This window comes from Pseudophryne corroboree, chromosome 9 (genome assembly GCF_028390025.1).
Source record: "Pseudophryne corroboree isolate aPseCor3 chromosome 9, aPseCor3.hap2, whole genome shotgun sequence".
Classification (NCBI taxonomy): domain Eukaryota; kingdom Metazoa; phylum Chordata; class Amphibia; order Anura; family Myobatrachidae; genus Pseudophryne; species Pseudophryne corroboree.
This window is the reverse complement of record NC_086452.1, coordinates 330,805,761-330,833,680: the sequence shown is the minus strand read 5'-3', so window position 1 is coordinate 330,833,680 and position 27,920 is coordinate 330,805,761. Positions and strand designations below refer to the sequence as shown.

Sequence of the window (27,920 nt, the reverse complement as noted above, 5' to 3'; positions counted from 1 at the left end):
TACCTAAAGGAAGCAGCGAGAGATACTGGCATTTTGGGTTCAAAAGCCAATGCCATGGCAGTCTCGGCTAGAAGGGCATTGTGGATTCATCAATGGAATGCTAATGCTGACTCTAAGAAAGCTATGGAGTCTCTTCCATATAAAGGTAGTGTCTTGTTTGGTGACGGTCTTGCTGATTTGGTATCTACGGCTACTGCGGGTAAGTCGTCATTTTTGCCTTATGTTCCTCCACAACAAAAGAAAGCTCACCACTTTCAGATGCAGTCCTTTCGGCCAAATAAATACAAAAAAAGCCAAGGTTATTCCTTCCTTGCCAGTAGAGGAAGAGGAAAAGGTAAAAGATCTCCGGCCGTGGCAGGTTCCCAGGAGCAGAAGTCCTCCCCGGCTTCTGCAAAATCCACCGCATGACGCTGGGGTTCCTCTGCGGGAGTCCGCACCGGTGGGGGCACGTCTCAAGCTCTTCAGTCAATTCTGGGCTCGTTCGGCCCTAGACCCATGGATTTTAGAAATAGTGTCCCAGGGGTACAAACTGGAGTTTCAAGACGTTCCCCCTCAACGTATTTTCAAATCATCCTTACCAGCTTCTCTTCCGAACAGGGAGGTAGTATGCGATGCAATACAAAAGTTGTGTCTGACTCTGAATCAAGTCCTTGTCTGGGTTCCCCCGTCACAACAGGGAGAAAGCTTTTATTCAAGCCTGATTGTGGTCCCGAAACCGGACGGCTCGGTCAGACCAATTCTGAACCTAAAATCCCTCAATCTTTACCTAAGAAAATTCAAATTCAAGATGGAATCTCTCAGAGCAGTGATCTCCAGTCTGGAGGAAGGGGATTTCTTGGTGTCGATCGACATAAAGGATGCCTACTTACACATCCCCATATATCCTCCGCATCAGGCTTACCTGTTTGCTATTCAGGATTGTCATTACCAATTTCAGAAGTTTCCGTTTGGTCTGTCCATGGCTCCGAGGATTTTCACCAAGGTAATGGCGGAAATTATGATTTTCTTTCGCAAGCAAGGAGTCACAATTATCCCTTAACTGGACGATCTCCTGATAAATGCGAGAGCCAAAGACAAGCTGGAGCAGGACATTGCGCTCTCCCTGACAGTTCTGCAACAACATGGTTGGCTCCTAAACTTGCCGAAGTCACAGTTGAATCCGACGAAACGGCTGTTGTTTTTGGGAATGATTCTGGACACGGAATTACAGAGTTTTTCTTCCAGAAGAGAGGGCTCTGGAAAATCAGAGTTTGGTCAAACAAATTCTGAAACCAGCGAGAGTATCAATTCATCAATGCACTCGATTGCTGGGGAAGATGGTGGCGGCCTACGAGGCCATTCAGTTTAGTAGATTCCATGCCAGAGTGTTTCAGTGGGACCTATTGGACAAGTGGTCCGGATCCCATCTGCACATGCACCGGAAAATAATCCTGTCCTCCAAGACCAGAATCTCACTCCTGTGGTGGCTGCACAGCTCTCACCTCCTAGAGGGACGCAGGTTCGGGATCCAGGACTGGATCCTAGTAACCATGGATGCGAGTCTCCGAGACTGGGGAGCAGTCACACAGGGGGAAACCTTCCAGGGAAAATGGTCAAGCCAGGAAGTTTGTCTACACATAAATGTCCTGGAGTTAAGGGCCAGTTACAACTGCCTCCTTCAAGCGGAACGTCTTCTTCGCAACCTGCCCGTCCTAATACAGTTGGACAATATAACAGCAGTAGCGCACATAAACCGCCAGGGCGGAACAAAGAGCAGGGCGGCAATGGCAGAGACCACAAAAGTTCTCCGCTGGGCGGAAAGACATACAAGCGCTCTGTCAGCGATCTTCATTCCAGGAGTGGACAACTGGGAAGCAGACTTCCTCAGCAGACACGATCTCCATCCAAGAGAGTGGGATCTTCATCAAGAGGTCTTCACAGAAGTGACAAGTCTTTGGGGAATACCTCAAATAGACATGATGGCGTCTCGCCTCAACAAGAAACTTCAGAGATATTGTTCCAGGTCGAGGGACCCTCAAGCAATAGCAGTGGACGCGCTGGTGACACCATGGGTGTTTCAGTCGGTGTATGTGTTCCCTCCGCTTCCACTAATCCCAAAGGTGCTAAAGATCATAAGAACAAAGGTTCAGGCGATCCTCATTGTTCCGGACTGGCCAAGGAGAGCTTGGTATCCAGATCTTCAGGAATTACTCATAAAAGATCCTTGGCCTCTTCCTCTATGAGAGGATCTGTTTACAGCAGGGGCCGTGCGTGTATCACGACTTACCGCGGCTACGTTTGATGGCTTGGCGGTTGAACGCCAGATTCTAGCCCGAAAGGGTATTCCCAGTGAAGTCATTCCCACACTTCTTCAGTCTAGAAAAGGAGTAACGTCTAAACATTATCACCGTATTTGGAGAAAATATGTGTCTTGGTATGCATCCAAGAAGGCTCCTATGGAAGAATTTCAGCTAGGGCGTTTTCTCCATTTACTGCAAGCAGGTGTGGATGCGGGCCTAAAGTTGGCTCGATTTAAATTACAAATTTCAGCCTTATCGGTTTTCTTTCAAAAACAATTGGCCTCCCTTCCAGAAGTTCAGACTTTCGTGAAAGGCGTTTTGCACATCCAACCTCCATTTGTGCCCCCAGTGGCACCATGGGATCTTAACGTGGTGTTGCATTTCCTTCAATCACATTGGTTTGAACCTTTACAGAAGGTAGAGTTGAAATTTCTCACTTGGAAAGTGGTCATGCTATTGGCCTTCGCATACATCCGCAAGGCGGGTGTCTGAGTTAGCGGCTTTGTCTCACAAGAGTCCTTATTTAATCTTCCGTGAAGATAGAGCGGAGTTGAGGACTCGTCAGCAATTTCTGCCGAAGGTGGTTTCATCGTTCCACATGAACCAGCCTATTGTGGTACCGGTGGCTACTGACGCCTTCGCGGAGTCAAAATCTCTCGATGTTGTCAGGGCCTTAAAGATTTATGTCACCAGAACGGCTCAACTTAGGAAAACGGAAGCTCTGTTTGTCCTGTATGCTGCCAACAAGATTGGGACGCCTGCTTCCAAGCAGACAATTGCGCGCTGGATCTGTAATACGATTCAGCATGCTCATTCTACGGCTGGATTGCCGTTACCAAAATCAGTGAAGGCCCACTCTGCCAGGAAGGTGGGCTCATCCTGGGCGGCTGCCCGGGGGGTCTCTGCATTACAACTCTGACGAGCAGCTACTGGGTCGGGTTCAAACGCTTTTGCGAAATTTTACAAGTTTGATACCCTGGCTGATGAGGACCTCGTGTTTGGTCAATCGGTGCTGCAGAGTCATCCACACTCTCCCGCCTGTTCTAGAGCTTTGGTATAAACCCCATGGTTCTTATGGTGTCCCCAGCATCCTCTAGGACGTATGAGGAAATAGGATTTTAATACCTACCGGTAAATCCTTTTCTCTTAGACCGTAGAGGATGCGGGGCGCCCGTCCCAGTGCGGACTCTATCTGCAGTTATTAGTTATGTTTACACACGGGTTGTGTTATGTTTATAGTCAGCCTGTTGCTGACGTTGTTCATGCCATTGACTGGAGTTCTGTTAAATGCCATGTCGTACGGCGTGTTTGAGGTGTGAGCTGGTATGTGTCTCACCTTAGTTAACAATAAATCCTTTTCCTCGAAATGTCCGTCTCCCTGGGCACAGTTCCTATAACTGGAGTTTGGGGGAGGGGCATAGAGGGAGGAGCCAGTTCACACCCCTTTCAAAGTCTTAAAGTGCCTATGTCTCCTGCGTATCCCGTCTATACCCCATGGTTCTTATGGTGTCCCCAGCATCCTCTACGGACTAAGAGAAAAGGATTTACCGGTAGGTATTAAAATCCTATTTTTGATGCACCTGTAAAATTGCTCAATACATTTTCCAACATGGCAGTCCTTAGCAGACCATCAAATAACACATTTGTAGCCTGAATGTATGTTTACACATGTCTTGTGTTTCTACCGCACAGCTGTTGATCATGAGTGTTTTATGGATGTATAACTACTGGTCTTAGCACAGTATAGTTGTTAAGCCCGTATTGCTAGTTGGGATTATTTTTTTTATCAGAGAGGATTCTAAAATGGATTCAGTGCTAAAACTATTTGGGTGGAGCAGCTCTGTAAATGAAGTGGCTATTTTGTAATTTTTTTATTATTTAAAGTAGTGTCTTTTCAAAATTAAATCTAAATAAAACATGTTGATCCATATTTGATACAAATTTGTACCATTTTCCAGACCGATCGTGACTTCCAGGTGACAATGTCGTCTGATGGACTTTCGGCCAAGGCCTTAAAGGTACTGTACTTAGTTTAACCATCACACTACGTCTCTACTTACACTCCCTTCCTCACCCATCCAAGAATGTATCCCCTGTAGAATAAGGCTACACGTGGACTGTTATTTGCTATTTTACCATCTGTGAGTCTGCGTTTTTGGTGTTCCATACAGTAGCAAATTTTAATGTAGTCACTATACATTGGAGTAATCACTTTTACAGTATTTGTGTTCAAGTGAATTATTATTAGTTCAACTGAATTAAATGGTGGGACTCTATTGAATAATGGTCCAGTCCACTAAATGGCTGTCACTGTATGACTAATAGTGCTCACTTGCTTGTTAGAGATTCATGTTTTACTTGCCATTTTATCTGGTTTGTTCTTATAGAAGTCATGTATGTGACTGATCTTTTAGTTTACAGATTTGTGTTATTGGAGTTATGCTGGGTACACACTCATAGATAGATATATCTTCAGAGCAATTGATGGAATCCTGTCAGTATTCCAGCAGTCGAAATACTGACCCAGGAATCCCCACACTATTTTAAATGCCGACACCAGCATCCTGAATAGGTTTAGGCTATATAAAGGAAAGGTTATACATACCTTTCCCTGTCGGGATGAGGTGGTCTGTATTCTGACCACTGGCATCACGAATGCTGGCAGATCATACCCAACCAATTTCTCTTATGTCCTAGAGGATACCTGGGAACCATTTAGTACCATGGGGTATAGACAGGTCCACTAGGAGCCATGGCCACTTTAAGAATTTGGTAGTGTGGGCTGGCTCCTCCCTCTATGCCCCTCCTACCAGACTCAGTTTACAAAATGTGCCCGGAGAAGCCGGTGACGCTTATGGAAGTTCCTGAAGAGTTATCTGCATTTATTTTATCTGTTTGTTATTTTCAGGCAAGACTGGTTGACATCAGCCTGCCTGCTTCGTGGGACTTGGGAAGGGGGTGGGACCAGGCCCAACCTCTTGAAGGGTTAATGGTCCCGTTCCCCACTGACAGGACACTTGCTCCTGAGGAAAATATCGCAAGCCCCACCACGGCGAGCGTACATTCCCGCAGCACGCCGCCACCCCTAACAGAGCCAGAAGAAAGAAGAGTGGTGAGTACTAAGCCGGCATCCCGGTTAGCGGGTCGCCGGCCATTATGGTGGCATGAGGGTACGAAGACGCACGGCTTCTAACCGGGGCGGATTGTGTCTCCATTGAAAGGGCGGGGCTTCACTATGAGAGGATCCAGCAGCTCACCAGCGCCATTTTCCCTCTGCAGTGTACACAGACGCTGACTGACAGGGACGCGCAGCTCCTCCGGTGTAACTCCAGATTACCTCAGTGGTAACAGGGGGTCATAGCAGGGGGGAAGCGTGTACGGAGTCCCCAATCTGAGTCCGTGTATGGAGTCCCCAATCTGGGTACTTAGTCTGCGACCCGGCTAAGTTTGGCATTAGCAATAAGGGCGCGGTGGGGGCTGGCTCCAAGTACCTCTCCCTGGAAGGGCTCTTTGTGGGTTAATTGTGCTTTTAACCTTTCGTGTGTGTGTGTGTGTGTGTGTGTGTGTGTGTGTGCTGTCACATTTACAATATTTCAGGCAAAGAGTGTGTTTCATGTACGGCAGAGTGTTCTTATTCCCAGGGAGCTCACTACTATGTACTCTGTGTAGTGCACCTTCTCAGGCTAGCGGGGCTGAACCAGTGTGGCTGGATTCCCTCAAAGGAATGAGTCCTAATATGTCTAATAAATTGTCCCGCAATGAGAAAGAGACGCAATACTTAAGACAGTCTGTGGATGAGATTATGAACAGAGACTCAGTCCCCAAACGAGCGTCTCAGTCCCTCGCCATTTGTCCACAAAAACAAACTCTGGCCCATATCCTTCAGTCTGACTCTGACGCTGAGGGGTCAAACATGGGGGAGGTGGATTCAGAAGGGGGGGATGCTGCTCTGTCACAGGGAATACAGGCTCTTATAGAGGCTATCAGAGATGTGCTACAAATTCCTGATAAGGTGACAGAGGAGTCTGAGGAATCTTATTTTAATGTAAAAAAGAAGTCCTCAGTCACTTTTCCTGTGTCAAAGGAATTCAATACCGTTTGAAGAACCGTGGGTAAATCCTGGTAAGAAATTTCAAATCCTTAAAAGGTTATACTCCTCTTTTCCTTTTCCTCCTGAGGATAGGAAAAAATGGGAAAACCCACCTATAGCAGATGCATCGGTGTCCAGGTTGTCACGGAAGATTGTGTTACCCATCCCTGGTCCAGCCTCCCTGAAAGACGCAGCTGATCGTAAGATTGAGACTACACTCAAATCCTTGTACACAGCTGCTGGGGTGGCTCAGAGACCCACTATAGCATGTGCATGGATTACTAAAGCTATTGCTAAATGGTCAGGTAACCTTATTGAAGGGTTGGAATCCTTATCTAGGGGGGAGATTGTGTTACTCCTGCAACATATACAGGACTCTGCGAACTTTATGGTGGAAGCCATAAAAGAAGTAGGTTTACTTAATGCACGCACCATTGCTATGGCAGTGTCAGCATGCAGGGGCTTATGGTTATGCCAGTAGACTGTGGACGCGGACTCCAGGAAAGGCGTGGAAGGCCTACCCTTCACAGGAGAGGCCTTATTTGGAGATGAACTGGACAAATGGATCTCCAAAGCTACTGCGGGTAAGTTCACATATCTTCCTTCTGCAGCTCCCCCAAACAGAAAGACCTACTCAGGACCTACCCTACAGTCCTTTCGGACTGCCAAGTTTAAGGGCAAAGTCAGAGGATCTTCTGCTGCCAACAGAGGCGCTAGAGGTAAACCACGAAAACCAGCAACTACCAGTTTTCAGGAACAGAGCTCCAGTTCTGTCTCCTCAAAGCCTTCTGTATGACGGTGGACCGCGTGGGCTGGAAGACTGGCAGGTGGGAGCCCGACTAAAAAAATTTCAGTCACATCTGGACAACAACATGCCAGGATCCCTGGGTCATAGATCTTATTTCCCAAGGCTACAGACTGGAGTTTCAGGAGCTCCCACTTCGCAGATTCTTCTAATCAGGCTTACCAGCTTCACAAGAGGCAAGAATAACCTTACAGGATGCCATTCAAAAACTGGTACAGACTCGGGTCATTGTTCCAGTTCCACCTCATCTACAAAACAAGGGGTACTATTCCAACTTGTTTGTGGTACCGAAACCGGACGGTTCGGTGAGACCAATTTTGAATCTAAAATCGTTGAACCCATACTTACGAGTGTTCAAATTCAAGACGGAGTATCTGAGAGCGGTGATCGCAGGTCTGGAGGAGGGGGAATTCCTAGTGTCTCTGGATAACAAGGATGCGTACCTTCACATTCCGATCTGGCCGCCTCACCAGGCTTATCTATGCTTTGCACTACAGGACTGTCACTTCCGGTTCCAGGCCCTGCCATTTGGTCTCACCACGGCACTGAGGGTGTTCACCAAGGTGATGGCAGAGATGATGTTTCTCCTTCGTAAGCAAGGAGTGAACATAATTCTGTACTTGGACGATCTTCTGATAAAGGCACCGTCCAGGTTGTTGGGCAGCATTGGTCTCACAACCAAACTACTCCTGGATCATGGTGGATTCTAAATCTTCCGAAATCTCATTTAGAGCCAACTCGGAGGCTCCCATTTCTGGGAATGATACTGGACACAGAGTCGCAGAAAGTTTTTCTTCTGTTTGAAATGCATTGGTAATCCAATCGATGCTTCGGGATGTCCTGAAGCCAACCCGGATATCTGTGCATCTATGCATTCGCCTTCTGGGGAAAATGGTGGCCTCTTACGAGGCGCTTCAGTACGGAAGGTTTCATGCAAGGCCCTTCCAGCTGGATCTGTTGGACAAATGGTCCGGATCATATCTTCACATGCACCACAGGATCCGTCTGTCGCCAAAGGCCAGGATCTCCCTTCTATGGTGGCTACAGACTTCTCACCTGATCAAGGGCCGTCGGTTCGGGATTCAGAATTGGATTCTGCTAACCACAGACGTAAGCCTCAGAGGTTGGGGAGCGGTCACCCAGGGGGTGCAGTTTCAACGAAGATGGTCAAGTCAGGTAGTCGTCCTTCCAGTCAACATTCTGGAATTTTGGGCTGTATACAACGCCCTTCTGGAGGCCTCATATCTTTTTCAAGATCGGGCCATTCAGGTTCAGTCGGACAATGTGACGGAGGTAACGTGCATAAACCGACAGGGAGGAACACAAAGCAGAGCAGCAGTGTCAGAGGTATCAAGAATTCTCCTCTGGGCAGAAAAACACGCTGTGGCATTGTCGGTGGTCTTCATTCCGGGAGTAGACAACTGGGAAACAGACTTCCTCAGCAGACACGACCTGCACCCGGGGGAGTGGGGCCTTCACCCAGAGGTGTTCAGGTGCTTGACACGTCGATGGGGATGTCCACCAATCGAGATGATGGCCTCTCGTCTCAACAAGAAGCTCAAGCGGTATTGTTCCAGGTCGAGAGACCCACAGGCAGTGGACGCTCTGACAACTCCATGGGTCTGAAAGGGGAGAAGAAAGAAAGCTCTTGTGTGGGCGCACTCTTATTTAATTGAAATAACTTATAGTGATTATCAAGTTAATCATAAGTAATGCTGATAAAACATAACTTTATTGCGATATTCTTTAAGATCAGTGTAATTGCCCATTATAAAAATATATGATCCAAAGTAAGTTTTATGCACATTGGATTAGATTGAAGGAAATATAATAAAATGTTCTGGTCCTGCCTCAGGGAATGAGATAAGAAAGGATGTAGACACTTCAAAGTCATACACCCATTTCAACCCGACCAGTACAGATAATCTGTATTAATGAAACCAATATATGGTCAATTGAGTAGTAAGTCTGTCAGGGTCAAAAATTATTATTGACAAGACAGTACAAGGTTCATACTGTTTGTCAGGCGACTGCACAAATGTGTTGGAATAACCTATAGCTATGTATGTACTTTGAGGACTAATGTTGGTCCTTCAGATTGAAATATACACAATCTCAGGAGAAAAGTTAATGAAAATTTAGAAACAAGTGGTGATGCTGCTGTTGATGTCACATACCACACATCATATGAAATGATTGATACTCTACAACACTGGGTATTCCCTGTGAGACTCCTCTTCAGGTACTGACCCAGCCCAATACTGTTTCGCTTCCAAGATCGGACGAGATCGGGCATTAGCAGTGTGGTTTGATAGTAGAGAAGGTGGGTCAGACTCCAATGAGAGTGCACCTAAATAAAAGTATGTGACTGTTTTGTCACAAGAGTAAAGTGTGGATCTGCTTTCTATGTTAGGCAGGAGACCTCAAATACCACAGCTGTGGTATTGTGCCCCTGGATCATAGATGAGAGTCCACAGAAAAGAAAGTGGTGAAAAATAGAGAACAATTTGTTCTTTGTCAACTATGCAAAATGCCTATATACATAGGAGAAAGGCCAAAAATAATATAATGGCCATGTGGATGACTAAATAGCCAAAAAGGAGACACATTCAATGTTATCTATAATCGGTCCTTTCAGGGCTCCGTATGGTTAAACACAGATGTATCCATTAATGAAGGTGCAATCACAAAAATGCTGCAGCTGGGAAAGATGAACCAGCTAGGCTAAGAACAAAAATCATATGATGTACAGAGTAAATCTCTAAAAGATACAGGTGCAGATTATGTATAAGGACTAGGTGTAACTGCGTTCAAATATATACTTATATGCTGCGGCTAGAAGCGACAAACTCGCTGTGGCCAAACTCAATAACAGTAATGAAAAAATATAGATCACTGATATTAATACATAGAGCTAAATCACAACAAAAAGTAAGGATGCACTTTCATGTGCTGCGGCTGGAAGCAGTAGAACCGTTGTAGCCGAATGATAGGAGTACCTGACCTGAGTATACTCAGGAATAAAGTGCAGTTTTCCTGTGCTGTGGCTAGGACCGATAGACCCACTGTAACTGGATTGGAATTCCTGTGCTGCGGCTAGGACCGTGGACCCACTGTAACTGGATTGGAAAACGCGTTTCACCCCATAGGGCTTGCTCACTTCCTGGGTCTAGGTGTGGGTAACTGGGCGGTTTAAAAATGCCTCCATTAAAGGTTTGGGCCAATCGTTGCTGGAAGTTAATTAGGAGGTGCAACGAGTGCCACATCATCGAGTGCCGCTGACGTCAGCGGCTGTTGCGGCTTGGGTATTGGAGGCACAATCGGAAATACGAGGTTGTACGGGCCATGTTGAAAGAGGGCAAACTATGCCCTTAGTGGAAAATTAATTGAATAAGAGAGAATTTAGGGCGATGCTAACTATAAAACGGGCTGCGTTAATTTCAGAGGTATGGGCAGAGGATGGGTGTGTGTTAGATTCTCAGATGGTGAAATGACTTTCCAAATATTGGAAATTGAATAATACGGAGAAGAATAGCACGACACTTGGATTTATCTTCATTCCGGAGGGCAACTGATTAGAGGGTTGTATTGTGAATAAAGGGAAAATAGTACAAAATGTGTTTATGAGGTTACACAAGTCTAACTCTAGGATTACTAGGGGCCATGTTAAAAAAAAAAAAGGGGGGGGGCAACTATGCCCTGTGGCAAGAGAAGGAGAAAAAGGAAGAAGAAAGAAGGATAATGAAAGACAGAGGAAATGAAGCATGAGATAAATCCAAGTGTAATGTGCTATTCTTCTCCATATTATTGAATTTCCAATATTTAGGGATTATTCCACCATCACCAGGTTTGCCTGCATTATAGTATATGTTACCTGATTTTTCTCATTATGTTCTTTCCCTAATTTTAGATTAATTACACCTTAGCCCATTCTATGCCCTCTTCCAATATGGCCACTAAAACCTCTCATGTAAATGAGGTTTCCTATACCCACTCCGCAGCAGCCGCTGACATCAGCGGCTTTGAATTATGGGGATTTTCCGGGTCTGCCTGCGATACAGCATAAGTCATTTCACCATCTGAGAATCTAACACACACCCATCCTCTGCCCATACCTCTGAAATTAACGCAGCCCGTTTTATAGTTAGCATCGCCCTAAATTCTCTCTTATTCAATTAATTTTCCACTAAGGGCATAGTTTGCCCTCTTTCAACATGGCCCGTACAACCTCGTATTTCCGATTGTGCCTCCAATACCCAAGCCGCAACAGCCGCTGACGTCAGCAGCACTCGATGATGTGGCACTCGTTGCACTTCCTAATTAACTTCCAGCAACGATTGGCCCAAACCTTTAATGGAGGCATTTTTAAACCGCCCAGTTACCCACACCTAGACCCAGGAAGTGAGCAAGCCCTATGGGGTGAAACGCGTTTTCCAATCCAGTTACAGTGGGTCCACGGTCCTAGCCGCAGCACAGGAATTCCAATCCAGTTACAGTGGGTCTATCGGTCCTAGCCACAGCACAGGAAAACTGCACTTTATTCCTGAGTATACTCAGGTCAGGTACTCCTATCATTCGGCTACAACGGTTCTACTGATTCCAGCCGCAGCACATGAAAGTGCATCCTTACTTTTTGTTGTGATTTAGCTCTATGTATTAATATCAGTGATCTATATTTTTTCATTACTGTTATTGAGTTTGGCCACAGCGAGTTTGTCCCTTCTAGCCGCAGCATATAAGTATATATTTGAACGCAGTTACACCTAGTCCTTATACATAATCTGCACCTGTATCTTTTAGAGATTTACTCTGTACATCATGTAATTTTTGTTCTTAGCCTAGCTGGTTCATCTTTCCCAGCCGCAGCATTTTTGTGATTGCACCTTCATTAATGGATACATCTGTGTTTTTAACCATACGGAGCCCTGAAAGGACCGATTATCTCTATTTTTCACAACTTTCTTTTCCGTGGACTCTCATCTATGATCCAGGGGCACAATACCACAGCTGTGGGATTTGATGTCTCCTGCCTAACATAGAAAGCAGATCCACACTTTACTCTTGTGACAAAACAGTCACATTCTTTTATTTAGGTGCACTCTCATTGGAGTCTGACCCACCTTCTCTTCTATCAAACCACACTGCTAATGCCCGATCTCGTCCGATCTTGGAAGCGAAACAGTATTGGGCTGGGTCAGTACCTGAAGAGGAGTCTCACAGGGAATACCCAGTGTTGTAGAGTATCAATCATTTCATATGATGTGTGGTATGTGACATCAACAGCAGCATCACCACTTGTTTCTAAATTTTCATTAACTTTTCTCCTGAGATTGTGTATATTTCAATCTGAAGGACCAACATTAGTCCTCAAAGTACATACATAGCTATAGGTTATTCCAACACATTTGTGCAGTCGCCTGACAAACAGTATGAACCTTGTACTGTCTTGTCAATAATAATTTTTGACCCTGACAGACTTACTACTCAATTGACCATATATTGGTTTCATTAATACAGATTGTCTGTACTGGTCGGGGTTGAAATGGGTGTATGACTTTGAAGTGTCTACATCCTTTCTTATCTCATTCCTGAGGCAGGACCAGTACATTTTATTATATTTCCTTCAATCTAACCCAATGTGCATAAAACTTACTTTGGATCATATATTTTTATAATGGGCAATTACACTGATCTTAAAGAATATCGCAATAAAGTTATGTTTTATCAGCATTACTTATGATTAACTTGATAATCACTATAAGTTATTTCAATTAAATAAGAGTGCGCCCACACAAGAGCCTTCTTTCTTCTCCCCTTTCTGACATATGTTTTCTCTGGCTCTGGGCGCACCACCAAACTGGACACAGAATTGAGAATTTATATATAAAATCGTCCAATTTTGGTTTCTCCTGATTAAATGTGTATCCTTTGTATGACCAGTGCCGGGTCGCTCCTTTGTTGTTCTAACTCCATGGGTCTATCAGATGGTGTAGGTGTTCCCTCCACTTACGCTGATCCAAAGAATTTTAAAAAGAATAAAAAGGGAAAAAGTTCAAGCAATTCTCATTGCTCCGGATTGGCCAAGAAGGGCCTGGTATGTGGACCTTCTGGAGATGCTCCGGAAGGATCCGTGGCCTCTCCCTCTTCGTGAGGATCTCCTGCAACAGGGGCCGTTCGTCTATCAAGACTTAACATGGCTACGTTCGACAACATGGAACTAGGACGGCTGATTCTAGCCAGGAGAGGGATTCCTGATAAGGTCATCCCGACTATGATCCAAGCCAGGAAAGGGGTAACGTTTAAACATTACCACCGTATTTGGAAGAAATAGGTCTCTTGGTGTGAGAGCAGAAAATATTCTGCAGTGGAATTTCATCTGGGACGTTTCCTGCTTTTTCTGCATTCGGGTGTGGATCTACGTCTGGGCTTCATAAAGGTCCAGATTTTGGCCTGGTCTATTTTTTTTTTTTTTTTAGAAACAATTGGCGTCTCTTCCTGAGGTCCTGATGTTCTTGAAAGGGGTTCTGCGCATCCAGCCTCCCTTTGTGCCTCCTACGGCACCTTGGGATCTCAATGTGGTGCTGCAGTTGCTCCAATCCGACTAGTTTGAACCGTTACAGGAGGTAGACGTAAAATATCTTACGTGGAAAACCGTCACACTGTTGGCCTTGGCTTCAGCAAGATGTGTGTTGAAGCTGGGGGCGTTGTCTCACACTCACAAGAGTCCCTATTTAATCTTTCATGAGGACAGAGCTGAACTCAGGACTCGTCAGCAATTACTTCCTAAGGTGGTGTCGGTGTTTCACATCAACCAACCAATTTGTAGTTCCGGTTGTTACCGACACCTCTGTTACTTCAAAGTCTTTGGATGTTGTGAGGGCTTTGAAGGTGTATGTGAAGAGAACAGGTCGTCACAGGAAATCGGACTCGCTTTTTGTTCTTTACGATCCTTAATAAGTCAATTGCACGTTGGATCAGACTCACTATCCAGCATACTTATTCCACGGCACAACTGGTGTTTTCAAAATATGTACAGGCCCACTCGACAAAGTCAGTGGGTTCTTCTTGGGCGGCTGCCCGCGGTGACTCGGCCTTACAGCTCTGCCGAGCAGCTACTTGATCAGGTTTGAACACGTTTGCAAAGTTCTATAAGTTCGATACCTTGTCCTTGGAGGATTCTCCTACCCGGTTTGGGAGCTTTGGTACTCCCCCCCCCCCCCCCCCCCCCCCCCCCCCCCCCCCCTCCCCATGGCACTAAATGGATTTCCAGTATCCTCTAGGACGTAAAAGAAAATAGGATTTTAATTACCTACCGGTAAATCTTGTATTCGTAGTCCGTAGAGGATACTGGGCGCCCACCCAGTGCTTCGTTCGTCCTGCACTGTTACTTGGTTAAGTATTGTTATTTGGTTCAGCCATTGCTGTTACTGTTCCAAATTTGGTTAGCATGGCTTTCCTCTTGTATGTGTGTGCTGGTTCGGAATCTCACCACTATCCTTTTTATATCCTTCTCTCAAAGTATGTCCGTCTCCTCTAGGAAACTGTGCCAGACTGAATCTGGTAGCAGGGGCATAGAGGGAGGAGCCAGCCCACACTATCAAATTCTTAAGGTGCCCATGGCTCCTAGTGGACCAGTCTATATACCTCATGGTACTAAATGGATCCCCAGTATCCTGTACAGAATACGAGAAAAGGATTTACCGGTAGGTAATTAAAATCCTATTTTATCTACAGGTAGGTTGGTCAGTGTGTTGTACATACACACTGCCCGAATGGTCATAACTGACATCATGAACTGGGCCGGCATTTACATGAGCGTTGGGCTGTCAATCACCACCTGCTTATGCAGCGAGTGTACGGGTGGTCGACTGACTACCCATACACACAGCACGATGCTCCTATGTATCGGCTGTGCAGCAGGGCTAACGTGGTATGTCTGTAAACGTCGTTGTTCAGACATATCGCTGGTGCACACTGGCCTATGGACCGTCGATATATTTGTCGTCCAATTGAACGGCTGATATATTGGCCAGTGTGTATTCACCTTTAGTTATTGACTCATCCCTGTGTGTGTTTGTTTGTTTGTTTGTTTGTTGTCTTTTTAGTGCTTCTCGTATCATGGTGGAGTTAGGTGTTGCTCATTGTTTTTTGCTAGTAATATAAAAATTGGCTTCAAGTTCAATCTATCATTGCTCCATGCCCACTGAGTGCTTACACACTGTGGGGACTGCATTAAAATTGCATTGTCTGTTCTCAAAGAATTCCAAAGACACTATTGTAAAAATGCATTGTCAGCACCATTAACCATTTGGCTTTGTGTTCCATGATGTCTATGGAATGCTGCAGTACCAATGTTTATTACAGTATATTTACAGTACATAACGTGTCAAATACATACTGAAACCTCAAATTTGAATGTTCTCTGTATTACACTTAAACACTGTTTATTTCATAAATCTTCTATGCTCTCTAGCCCTTACTAATATAACTACGCTATTATTGGAGAGATGTTTTTGCTGAAAAGTTACTGCTTGGTCAGGAAAACATGTGTTTGTCCTGCATTAGCATATGCATGTAGATAACCCTCTTCTACAGGGGTGTTATACAGTTGTTGTTGTTTTTTTTTTTCAAGCAAGCATTATTGCAGCACATATGTTGAAGTAGATGCATACCCCCAAACCCAGTAGCAATTTTTATTGCTACCTTCCTTCAGACAAGGCAGCAGCAAGTTGCTGGATTATATTTAACCGTTTAAATGGGAATACTATGCAAATTTTTGTTTCAAAGGTATGAACTGACCCTGAGATGTTAATATGAAGAAATCTGTTTTTGTCTTTTTGTAATAGAAAGATGAATATATTTTTAAACATGGGTTAAAGTTAATTGTATACACCTACATAATATAAACTACATAAATACCCAAATAAAAATGTTAAATACCACTAATCCAACCTAATGAGATAATCAGAGTATGACAGTTCTGTCATAAATAACTTATTTTACCAAGCCTATTGAAAATCCTATATAAACCAGTTACCATTAAAATAAGAATACGTTTGTCTGCAAACCACTTTCTAACATATATTTCTGCTTCCTGTTAGAATAGCCATAGAATATAGCAACATTTATTTATTAATTGTGTATACTATATTGTATTATAATAATGTATTTGCACAGAAGTTTTCAATAAATTGTCCAGTGATAAATTCTTTAAATCTTCCATAGGTGAAAAGAGAGATGGGGGAGAATACACCAATGCTTTCAGATGATGAATTAATGTCAATGTCTGTGCGGGAGCTAAACCATCACTTACGTGGGTTATCCAAGGAGGAGGTAGTACGGCTAAAACAGAGGAGAAGGACCCTGAAGAATAGGGGCTACGCCGCCAGCTGTCGCGTCAAACGTGTGTCACAGAAGGAGGAACTAGAGAAACAGAAGAATGACCTACAGCAGGAAGTGGAGAAGCTGGCACAGGAGAATTCCACCATAAAACTGGAGCTAGACGCACTGAGGGCCAAGTATGAGGCCCTGCAAAACTTTGCTCACTCGGTGGCCAGAGGGCCTGTCACTCCAGCGAAGGTAGCTGCCACCAGCGTAATCACCATTGTGAAATCTTCTGGGAACTCTTACTCTTAACAACAAAGGCAAAAAAAACATTGCTTGTGCACCCAAATCCCATCTCACCTCATCAACAAGATACGCATCAGATAGCAGTCTCCCAAAGATTTGGCTAGGCATAAGCATGAGGAGCCTTCAGCTTGCCCTCAAACCTTTGTTCTACCATTCGATCCAGTCATTTCCACAAAATAAGATGTCTGTGTATTGCGTTATAGGGTGCAGTTATTGATCTACCCCAAATTGCGTGATTCCTAGTTCAAAATTCCCAAATAGGGAAAAAGCTGGAAGTAACATGACCTTTCAGTCTTTTTGAGTACAGCTATTTGTACCTAATCTCTTTGAAATGTTTTAATTAGGAAAAGCAATGTTTTGGGGTTTTTCATATATATTTTTTTTTCTTAAAGTAAACCTGTCACACACAATATTTTCATTAGAAGGTGTATTCGATTCTGCATTTTAAACTGTGCTGGTTAACTAGCTAGCTAATGGAAAACCTGATCATTTTTCTTGTTATCAGTATGCCTTTGCAGAATATGCTAATTAAGGAATATTTAACATCCTGTCTCTAACGGCAAATATATTAGTCCGACCTATAGAGATGGGGAAAACGTTAGAGTCATTATATAGAGAAAATTACGTTACTATTTCATGATTAATTTATTTTCACAATATTTATTAGAATTTTTGAAATGGTCATAAATTATATACATGACAGGTTCACTTTAAAAAATGTATACATGTTCTATTTTTATTAACGAAGAATGTGCTCCCATATTCTGCAGATAATCTATATATGAGGTATAGTGGAGACGTATTAGATATCTACATGCATAGGCCTCAGTGTTCCCTAATGGAGTGTGGTTCCAGTTTGTCTAGTCCTTTTAGGATTTTGGCCCACAGGGATTTACTTGGTGTCTGTGAAAGTTGGGAAAAGTAAATTATACGAAGGTAAAAGAAAATGTGAAAATGGAAAATAAGAAGTAATAGACTAGCCAAAGAAAGAAGAATAGGATGTGGTAGATTAGTCAAAGAATGAGAATGTAATGGGGATGGAAGGAAGAATATTAAGGTGTCGAGAAGAACAAATGATCACTAATGAGTTAAAATTCCCTATGCCACGGTGTACTACATGTAGGGTAATGATCACTCGATATTAACAGGGTGGAATTTAACCCACCTGACACAGCTGTAGAAAGTTAGCTTACCTCTGTCCACAGGCCTTCGCTGCTATGTGATGAGGGTACTTGACATGTAATCTATGGGCGGCAGTCGTTTTTTTGAGCTCTCACTGGACCTTAGTTGGACCTCTCTCTGCCCAGCAGAATTGGAACCACAAGCTTGTCATTAGTTGGCGTTTGGATACCAGTTTTGAAGAAACATGCATGATGCATTAAAGTTAAAGTGATCACTTAGGGGGGATTTAGCAAAACTTGAATAGAAATAAAGTGGAAAGTTATAAAACACTAACTTATTCACTTCTAATTCCCATTTTACAGGTTGCGTTTGAAAAATCACAGTTAGGAGCTGATTGGTTAGTGCGTTGTCTCTTTTCACTTTATCATTCTCCAAGATTTGATACATACTTAAAGTCTTGTAGTTGTATTAAAACAAAGTTCTCTTGTTCTAACTGTGCCCAAACAGATCTATAGGAGCAGAGTTTAAACAGTTATAACAGCAAATTTTTTGGGGGGTTGGGGGTGGGGATTTTTTTTTCTACAGCTCTACTTAATATTAAAATAATTGAAATGTAAACAAAAAAACACACTACAGGGATATTATGAAAGTAAATTTATAGCAATAGCCGAGTATGTGTGTTTCATTACTATAGCCAATCCTGAACATGGGTTTATTTAGGAAAAAATAGGGAGAGTCCATCACAGGCAGGACCAAGGAATTTATTATAGCCAGCTATGTAAAGGATGTTTGGTTTGACAATGCAGGCAATAGGAATAGTGAAAGAAGGGAAACGTAAAAAGCATATAAATAATATGCTGATTTAAGGAAAGTCTGAATTATTGATGCAAGGAAAGTAAACCTTTAAATCCTTTTGGGCCAAGAACACTGGATACATTCTCCATCAGGAACCCAAATCTTTATTTATTATAACAATGTAAGTTTGCTTGGTCATGTGTAACTGCCAGTATCCTGGCAAAGGAAGTCATTCTGATGCATACAGATACTGGTGCAAGGTACTTTAATGTGTCTTACAGACATCACTATAATATATTACTGTAATTTTTTGAAGCTAATGTGGCCAGTTTGGGCATATGACAAATACCCCACTTCCATCTGTACTATTACTTATGGTGGATGGGTCTGCTCCTCTTTTTTGGAGAAACTCTAAAAATATTTTTATTAGCTGCTTTCAAACAGAAAATATAAATTCAACAAACCGTGGGATAGAGAATTTGCATTGCTGGTGTGAGGATGATGTCACCGGCCTTAATATCCCAGACTATGTCTATCAGATTACCCCTTTTGCCCTCATTTGTTTTCTTATTTATGTTTGAGACGTTTATTTTTCTGCATATTTATATATTTTTATTTTAAAGATTTTAGGGTAAATGGTGGGAAATGCTTATTTTAAATGTTTGGTATGTCTTGTATTTTTTTTTTTTTTCTTTTCCCTTTTAATGGTTATTGACAAAAAAATTTAATTTCTACTTGAGTATAGAATTAGCTGGATTCAGAAGTTCCAATTAAGTGATAAACTCAAGACTAGAAACTTTGGAACAACGAAATGATGACAACCCTTATTTATATCTTTATATTATTATTTAACAGATCTAATCTATTAACTGGGTTAGGGAACCTCTTGTTATAGCAAAGTCTTGAGCCACAGTTTGCCTCAGCTGGCCTACATTCCTTTTGTGGTATTATTTAATCAATCATACTAGTTACATAGGTTTTAGCTTTCTGGCTTGTTTCAGTGTTTTATTTTTTTAATCAAGGCCTTTATATCTGCCAGATAAAATTGGCTCATATCTGTTGCCTTTGGATACGACAGAGCTCAGATCTGCTTTGTGGAACTGTATTCATAGAACCCATAAATGTCATATCTAAAAGTAACCAGTATGAAAAAGTTTAGTTGATAGATCTATTGGCATGGCTGAAAAACACAGAATGAAGCCAAAGCATTACAGATATTTATTTAGAAAAAAAAATCAGTAAGGAATTTATAAATCATTGCATTTTTTTTATGACCTTAAGCCAACTGAAGTAAACACTGTCCATGATGTGTGTGTGTGTGTGTGTGTGTGTGTGTGTGTGTGTGTGTGTGTGTGTGTGTATATGTGTATGTGCAGAGGTTATATATAGAAGCAATTTCAGTAATGCCACCTTGTAACGTTTATACACCTGAATTAATCATTCATATCCAGTATGGAGCAAACACTTGTCGCAACATTTATTTCAAAGTGTGTGTTTGGATACTTAAGTGGTTTTATATTGATAAAGTGACTAAATAAGGGGGACATTTACTAAGCAGTGATAAGAGCGGAGAAGTGAGCCAGTGGAGAAGTTGCCCATGGCAACCAATCAGCACTGAAGTAACAGCTATAATTTTGCATACTATAAAATGATACAGAGCTGCTGATTGGTTGAATGGGCAACTTCTCCACTTGCTTACTTCTCCGCTCTTATCATTGCTTAGTAAATGTCCCCCTAAATATCAAACCAACTGTAGAATACACACATGGATTTTCCTTGAGTTAAACATTTTGTATGCTCAGTGTACTAAAATCTTAAGGCTGAATCCAGACAAACATTTTCTTCCTCTCCTGATGAATGCTATAGGCATTCCTTTACATAACTAAGCTGTAAGCCATGGATCCTTAAATGAAATTCCAATCTAGCAAAAATATTACAAACAGTTAAATATTAAAGAACAGTAAAAGCAGTTAAATTACATATGCATTACATAAATAAGGACGAATCTTACAGCTGAACTATCAGCTGTTTCATATTCATCCGCATGGTACGTGCTGTATCATATAGCTGTGGATGGCGAGGTTGCCATACCAAACATTGAGTCCCAGGAAAAATGGATGTATAGAGCAGCCACTTATTCTCAACTGATGGAAGTGCTGGGTATAGTAAATGTTATTCCCTTTCTCACCCTACCAGTGATTGTAATGGTAATTAATAAATAAAAACTTCCATATTTGGTACTGGTGCCATTTGATTTGGATTCTCTGGCTTACGGTTTGGTTATTATACATAACTATATGGTATATACCGACACTCCACATTGAATAGTTATGAGGTGAGCAGGTATGTGTTTTTATATGTCTGTAATGTTTTGTCATTGTGCAGCAGTGTGGAAGGGAAGTCTTCATTGTCCAGAACAGCACATTCTATCTAGAAGCCCAATAAGGTTAGTGAGAAGACATTTTATGGAGTATTTTAAGATTAGATCTAAAATGTCAAATAGGTTAAACAAAAATGTAAATATGTCACTTGTCTGAACGTAACGTAGCCTAACAAGGCCAGCAATTGTCTCTCTGGTTTTTGTGGGATTTGATTTGCACAACCTCTGGAGAGACCGGAGTTGCCGAAGCCTGCACTTAACAGAGCGACAATCTGCACAGTCATGAAAACTATGCAGCTGAAACTAACATGGCCAAAATTCAGACTACACCGCAACTGGTAAAAAATAAACAAAATGTTCTGATGATACGTGAAAGAGCATATTATATATTTGCTCCTTCTGTATAAAACTCATTATAATACCACAAGGTATATTTTCTGCACAAAAATATATGTATTCCTTCATATATGTCACCTTTTTATAAACTTTGCTCGCTAGAACACCAGTTTTGGACTTATTTTTTTTTTTTGTGTGTTGCTTTTTTTTTTTTTTTTTTTTTAAGTTGGCATTATAAATAGGGAGCACTGTGTGTGTGTACATTTCTCAGTCTTGGGTATTCCAGAAACAAACAAATGTGTGTTTTACTTTGATTACCACTGGAAACAATTGTTTTTCCTGTGTTTTGATGATTAGACTACTTGAGAAAGAATCTTGAATTATCTGTTTCCTAAAAGACTACTAACTCAGACAAGAGTTATTGATGTTCCATTTTGTTTCAGACATAGTCTAAAAAGTGTTGCTCACTTTCTCAGTACTGAAGAATGAATAAAAATACTATTAAACACCGGAGGAATAAAGAGTCCACTGCCAGGATAGACAAGATGAACTATGTGTTGCCTTACACTCAAGAAACAGTCTGCCTCACTTAATACTGCAATTGATCATGCATCACTGCTTTTATATCTTGACTTCTGGAAGTGGCCTTGAGGGCAGGAGAAGGGTTAATTTATCATATGTTTCATCTTTCTTTAGCCAGTTGATCTTTTCTCCTGCAATGGGTCATCATCCCCTTTGGTTTTCAAGGTCTTTAGTTCTTTTGTTCATCCTTTTGTCAGCTGAGGTGTGTGGCATATTTCAGATGTAAAATCTGTGTGTTCGTCAGATACAAGTGCACAGTACTTATTCTGCATTACAAGTCTCATGTATTGAACATTTTCATATATCTAATATATGTGTGTGTGTATATAAATATAGTGACTGGTATTTATTTTTCTGAAGCATTTTAAAGTCCCTTTATAAGTGTATTTTATATTGTTCGAATAAAGCATTTTTTTCACGTAAATGGTGTGTTGTCCTTTGAAACCCTCCAACTTTGCTCTTGTGCTTTTTAAACTATTCCTTGCCTATGCCGGGTCTGATGGGGATGGTGGGAGCTTAGGGAAATGTGACCTGCCGCATTCTGAAGCATGTACTCGCTAGCGACATCCCTGTCTGCCGGCTAGCAAGTGAATTTCTACCGGTGTAATAAACGGGATGGTATCGCTATCCCAGCAGTCACCATCCCAACTGTAGAATGTCAACAGTGGCATCCCGACGTTGAAAATCCTGACTGGTCCCGATGAGTATTTTAACCCTAATACTAATCCTAACTAATGTTAGGATGCTGCTGAATGTGTGATCACTGCTAGGATATTATACATCCCTACTAAACTGCACAGTAGTGGCACATGTAATACAGAAATTATATCCCTTCACTCTTATTTAATTTGAGACATAGGGGTATATTAACCAAAGTGCTGTTATTTAGAAGTGGAGATGTTGCCCATAGCAACCAATCAGATTCTAGTTATCTTCTAGAAGGTGCTAGATAAATGTTAAGTAGAATCTGATTGGTTGCTATGGGCAACATCTCCAGTTCTAAAAACGGCACTATAGTAAATATACCCATAATGTAAGCTGAAACAAATAATTTTTTTAGAAAGAAAAATGGAAATGTTTAATTAAAGGTGGTGATCCAAAATGTTGAGTAGACTGCATTAAAAGTTCTATCTTTACTCTACTCTATCATATTTCTACCATGCGCTTGCAGCAGGACCCACAATTCAACCAAAGACAACATTGGGCCAAATGTAATAGAAAATGTGGATGTCTTGGCAATTTAGCCATGAGATTTAAGTGGATCTAAGGGCCACAACTCCCTGCTCATTCTACTCGACCTCTCTGCTGCTTTTGACACTGTGGACCACCCTCTCCTAATGCAGTTACTGCACTCGCTTAGTCTGCGTGAAAGTGTCCTCTGCTGGCTGTGCTCCTGCCTTTCCTAACCTAACCATTCCTTCTATCTCCTCTCATGACTTCACTACCTTCTTCCTCCCCCCCCCCCCCCCCACACACACACACACACACACACACACACACACACACACACACACACACACACACACACACACACTTCCACTAACAGTAGATGTCACCCAAGCAGGTACGGCTCTATCAGTAGACAGCTGTAGGCTGCTGTCTAGGGCACTGTGATCTGGGGGGTGTCCCTAAGTATGCCTATCATGAAATTAAGTCGGCCTTTGAGAGAGGCATCTTGTTGAGCTTAATACAAGGGACAGTTGGAAGCACTGTTGACTCTGGCTTTGTGCAAGAGTCTACAGTACGTGTGCAGGAAGCGGGGAAAATGGCGCCTGAACATATGTACAGTGCATGCATGAATCACTGCCACACATTTTCCCAGTGATTTGTGTCACCAGTGCCGGCAGCTGCAAGACTCCGGACAGGCAAGTATAATTACAGTATGTGGCTGTGAAGTGTGGGCCACCCTGGAACCAGGGGCGTGTGTGCATGTCACACCCTGCCCCCATTATAAATATGGCAATTCCTGTGGGGAATATTGTTGGGGAAGAGGGAAGAGAAACATTAGGCTGAAGTCTTACCTATGGTGCCGAGTGTCACGTGGTGCCGTGACACTCGGCTGGAATTGAGGATCTGGCGATTGAGACTTGCTCGAGGAAGCAACTGCCTGTGGATGAAGGAGACAAGGGGGCTGGATATAGTTCCTTCTCATGAGACAAAAGGCCAATGGAAGATGTAGTCTGAGCTAGGAGTGTAGTTGAAGAAACAAGACTGAGGAAAAGAACTGCGGGCTTGTGACTGTGGTTTGAAAGACGAGGCTGAAGAGAATGAACTGTGGCTTGAAAGACATGGCTGAAGAAAATTAACTGCGGAATTATGAACTGTGGCTTGAAAGACGTGGCTGAAGAGCATGCACTGCGGAATTATGAACTGTGACTTGAAAGACGTGGCTGAAGAACTCTGCCTTAAAGAATTGAAGACTGTGGAGGTCCACGTAGCGGCCGGGATTCCTCTACGGCTTGGAGTCCCGGTGGACACTCTGTGAGCTGGAGGCAATAGGACTGCTGCAGCGAAAGATAGTAACTGGAACCAGGGCACCTGGAACAGCCTGGGAGCACAGAGCTAGAGCACCTTACACAAGTAAGCAACTTGAAGCACTGGCACCCTTACTCTGGGCTAGCCCCCTTTTTGTAAGGGAAGCCAGCCCTGGATTGGCTGAACACAGAATGGAACTCAATTGGCTTTATTGGTCTCCAATATGGTGGCCCACAGCAGAGAGGACACACACACACATACACAGGGAGTCAGTATGCACACTGAACTCCCTGCCTGCTGGAAGCCGCACTCCCCGCCAGATCCCTCTGCCGCAGCAGCTCCCTACCACAGCACCTCAGATCCCCAGCCTCCGGCCGCCATGCCCCCCGGCGCCGGACGGACGTGCCAGAGGCCCACTCTGCAGCAGCATCCCGATGCAGCAGCCTTGCCACCCGTTGGAGAGGCAAAACCTGAGACCCATGGCCGGAGGTAAGGGTCCGGTCACTGACAGTATCTCCCTTCCTTTTCAGGGTGGACTCCGAACACCCATGTACTTTGGATTCTTGGCATGAAAGGCTCAGACTAAGCTTGGAGCATGGACATCCTCCGTGGAAACCCAGGATCTCCTCCGGACCATAGCCCTTCCAATCGATAAGATATTGTAGACAACCATACCTTTTACGGGAATCGAGAATCCTGTGAACTTCAAATTCCTCCCTCTGAGTGGCTTGAACCTTGGGAGATATAGGAAGCGCAGCCCGATATCGATTCAGAACTAGAGGCTTTAACAGAGAAATGTGGAAAGCGTTAGGAATCTTCAAATAGGGAGGCAACTTCACCTTGTATGGAACCGGATTCAGTACTCTCTCTCTATAGGATATGGGCCGATGAACCTTGATGCAAATTTCTTAGAGGGTACTTTGAGTCTTAAGTTTCGAGTGGCTATCTAGACTTGGTCTCCCACTTTGAGGCTTGGGACAACCTTTCGTTTCAAATCTGCATAGGTTTTATATCTCTTAGAAGTCCTAAGCAAGGCTTCATGAACCTGTTTACAAGTTTTGGTAAACTGTTGAAGTGCTAACTCTGCGGCAGGAACCTCCAGTGTGGGTAGAAGTTGAAAGTCAGGAACTCTTGGATGGTAACCGTAATTTATGTAAAATGGAGTAGACTGAGTAGCAGAATGATGGAGGTTGTTATGGGCAAATTTCACAAATGGAAGATAGTCCAGCCAGTCGTCCTGAGAAGAGGACATGAATAACCGTAAAAAAGTTTCCAGGTCTTGGTTCACTCTTTTTCCGTTTGGCCTTTGGGGATGATAGGCTGAGGAGAAGTTCAGTTTCACACCAAGGGCAGAACACAGGGACCGCCAAAACTTGGCTACAAACTGCGGACCCCGATCTGACACAATCATTGCGGTAATCCATGAAGTCGAAAGATCTCTGCTACAAAGGACTTCACCAACTGGGACGCAGATGGGAGACCAGAAAGAGGTTCAAAGTGTGCCATCTTAGAGAACCGATCAACTATGACCCAGATGGAATTTCGTCCTCCAGAAACAGGTAAATCTGTTATAAAGTCCATAGAGATGTGAGTCCATGGTTTTTGCGGCACAGGTAGTGGGTGAAGTAAACATGATGGGGAGCCTTTTGGACTTTTATGCTGGGCACACTTTGGACAGGCAGCTATCAACTCTCCCCAATATATATATGCAGAGAGGCCTTGACGCGGCTTGGGGGCTTACACATACATTTGCGCAAATATATGTAACCGAGATCTCTGAATTCAAAGATATTGTATGGGATTTAAATCTGGTTACTGCTATCATTCAGGGTGCTGGGGGAAACAAAATGTAAAGTTCTTGCTTAGAAATACCTCTCCCTTTCAAGCACCTGAATGATATCACTAAGCTAATCCACCACTATATTTGCTAGCTATGAACTCTTGTACATCCGTTTTGAGGTGAGGCTACCAGTAGGAACGCTGAATTAACTTGAGAGTTTTGAGACCTCCTGCATGACCCATACACGGTGAGCTTTGAGCCCATGTAAGGAGTCTTTCGAAGGTACGGAGCAACAGAAGTCCTTCCAGGTGGGGAAAGCGGAGACGTACGAGTTGCTGAGAAAGAGGTGGGATCCAGGATGAACTGTCCTCCTGAATGATCAGTGGATTCTTCTGAACTTAGAGAACGAGAAAGGGCATTGGCTTTCCTGTTAAGTGAACCTGACTGGTAGCTGAGTTTAAATCTAAAATGAGTAAAGAAGAGAGCCCATCTTGCTTGGCGTGGATTCAGGCATCAAGCTGATTGCAAGTACAAAAGATTTTTATGATCCATGATGACTGATATCGGATGTTGAGCTCCCTCCAGTAGATACCTCCATTCCTCGAAAGCTAGCTTGATTGCCAGCAGTTCCTGTTCTCCAGTAGCGTAGTTTTGCTCAGCGGGAGAAAACTTTCGTAAGAATGCACAGGGATGGACCTTCTTGTCCTCAGAGCTGAGAAAAAACTGCTCCCACACCCACAGTGGATGCATCTACGTCGACCAGGAATGGGCGACCAAGATCAGGTTGTTGGAGGACAGGAGCACTCATGAAGGCTTTTAAAGATGAAAAGGCTTCTAACGCCTCCAGAGACCACTTGGTAGGTTCTGCTCCTTTCTTGGTCAACGCAGTGATGGGCACTATGTTGGATGAATAATTCTTAATGAATTTTCGATACACATTGGCAAATCCTAGAAACCGTTGAATCTCTTTAAGGGTAGTAGGTAACGACCAATCCTGAACTTTAGCGGGGTCCATCTGTAACTTCTCCCCTGAGATGATATAACCGAGAAAAGGAATCGAGGATACCTCAAAAGTACACTTCTCAAGTTTGCAAAATAGCTGATTCTTCCTCAAACAGGTCAGAGCCTCCTTAACTTGCTCTCGATGGGTCTTCAGATCTCTAGAAAAGATTAGAATGTCGTCCAAGTATACTACCAAACAGTTGTAAAGGAGGTCTCTGAAAATCTCGTTGACAAAATTTTGAAAGACTGCTGGGGCATTACACAATCCGAAGGGCATTACTAGGTATTCGTAATGCCCATCGCAGGTATTAAATGCAGTCTTCCATTTATCTCCCGAGCGAATGCGTATCAAATTGTAGGCCCCCCCATAAATCCAATTTCGTGAAGACAGTAGCCCCTTTCACTCTCTCAAATAATTCTGGAATCAACGACAACGGATATCTGTTTTTAATTGTTCTCATTGAGACCTCTATGGTCTATACAGGGCCGCAGGCCCCCATCTTTTTTCTTAACGTAAAAGAAACCTGCCCGGCCAGAGAGGTAGAAGGCCAAATTAAACCTTTATCCAAATTCTCTCGGATATACTCGGACATCGCTTGCGTCTCAGGGAGTGAAAGGGGGCAAGTCCGACCCCTGGTTGGAGT

At 43.2% G+C, this 27,920-nt stretch overlaps 1 protein-coding gene and 1 pseudogene across 6 annotated transcripts in view; one reads left to right on the top strand and one right to left on the bottom strand.

Moving 5' to 3' along the window:
* Positions 1-22,443, top strand: part of MAFF (MAF bZIP transcription factor F) — a 76,592-nt gene extending 54,149 nt beyond the window's left edge. For 3 of the 6 annotated variants that reach the window (XM_063940559.1, XM_063940557.1, XM_063940558.1), the window contains exons 2-4: positions 4,238-4,297; positions 16,400-16,753; positions 21,107-22,443. In XM_063940559.1, coding sequence (XP_063796629.1) covers positions 4,262-4,297; positions 16,400-16,753; positions 21,107-21,166 — 450 coding nt within the window. In that variant the 5' untranslated portion in view covers positions 4,238-4,261 and the 3' untranslated portion in view covers positions 21,167-22,443. Of the gene's footprint in view, positions 1-4,237; positions 4,298-16,399 lie in introns of all 6 variants that reach the window. The other 3 variants (XM_063940555.1, XM_063940554.1, XM_063940556.1) reach the window with 3 other exon arrangements.
* LOC134958889 (5S ribosomal RNA) lies at positions 9,376-9,494 on the bottom strand (annotated as a pseudogene).
* Positions 22,444-27,920: the final 5,477 nt, after the last annotated feature.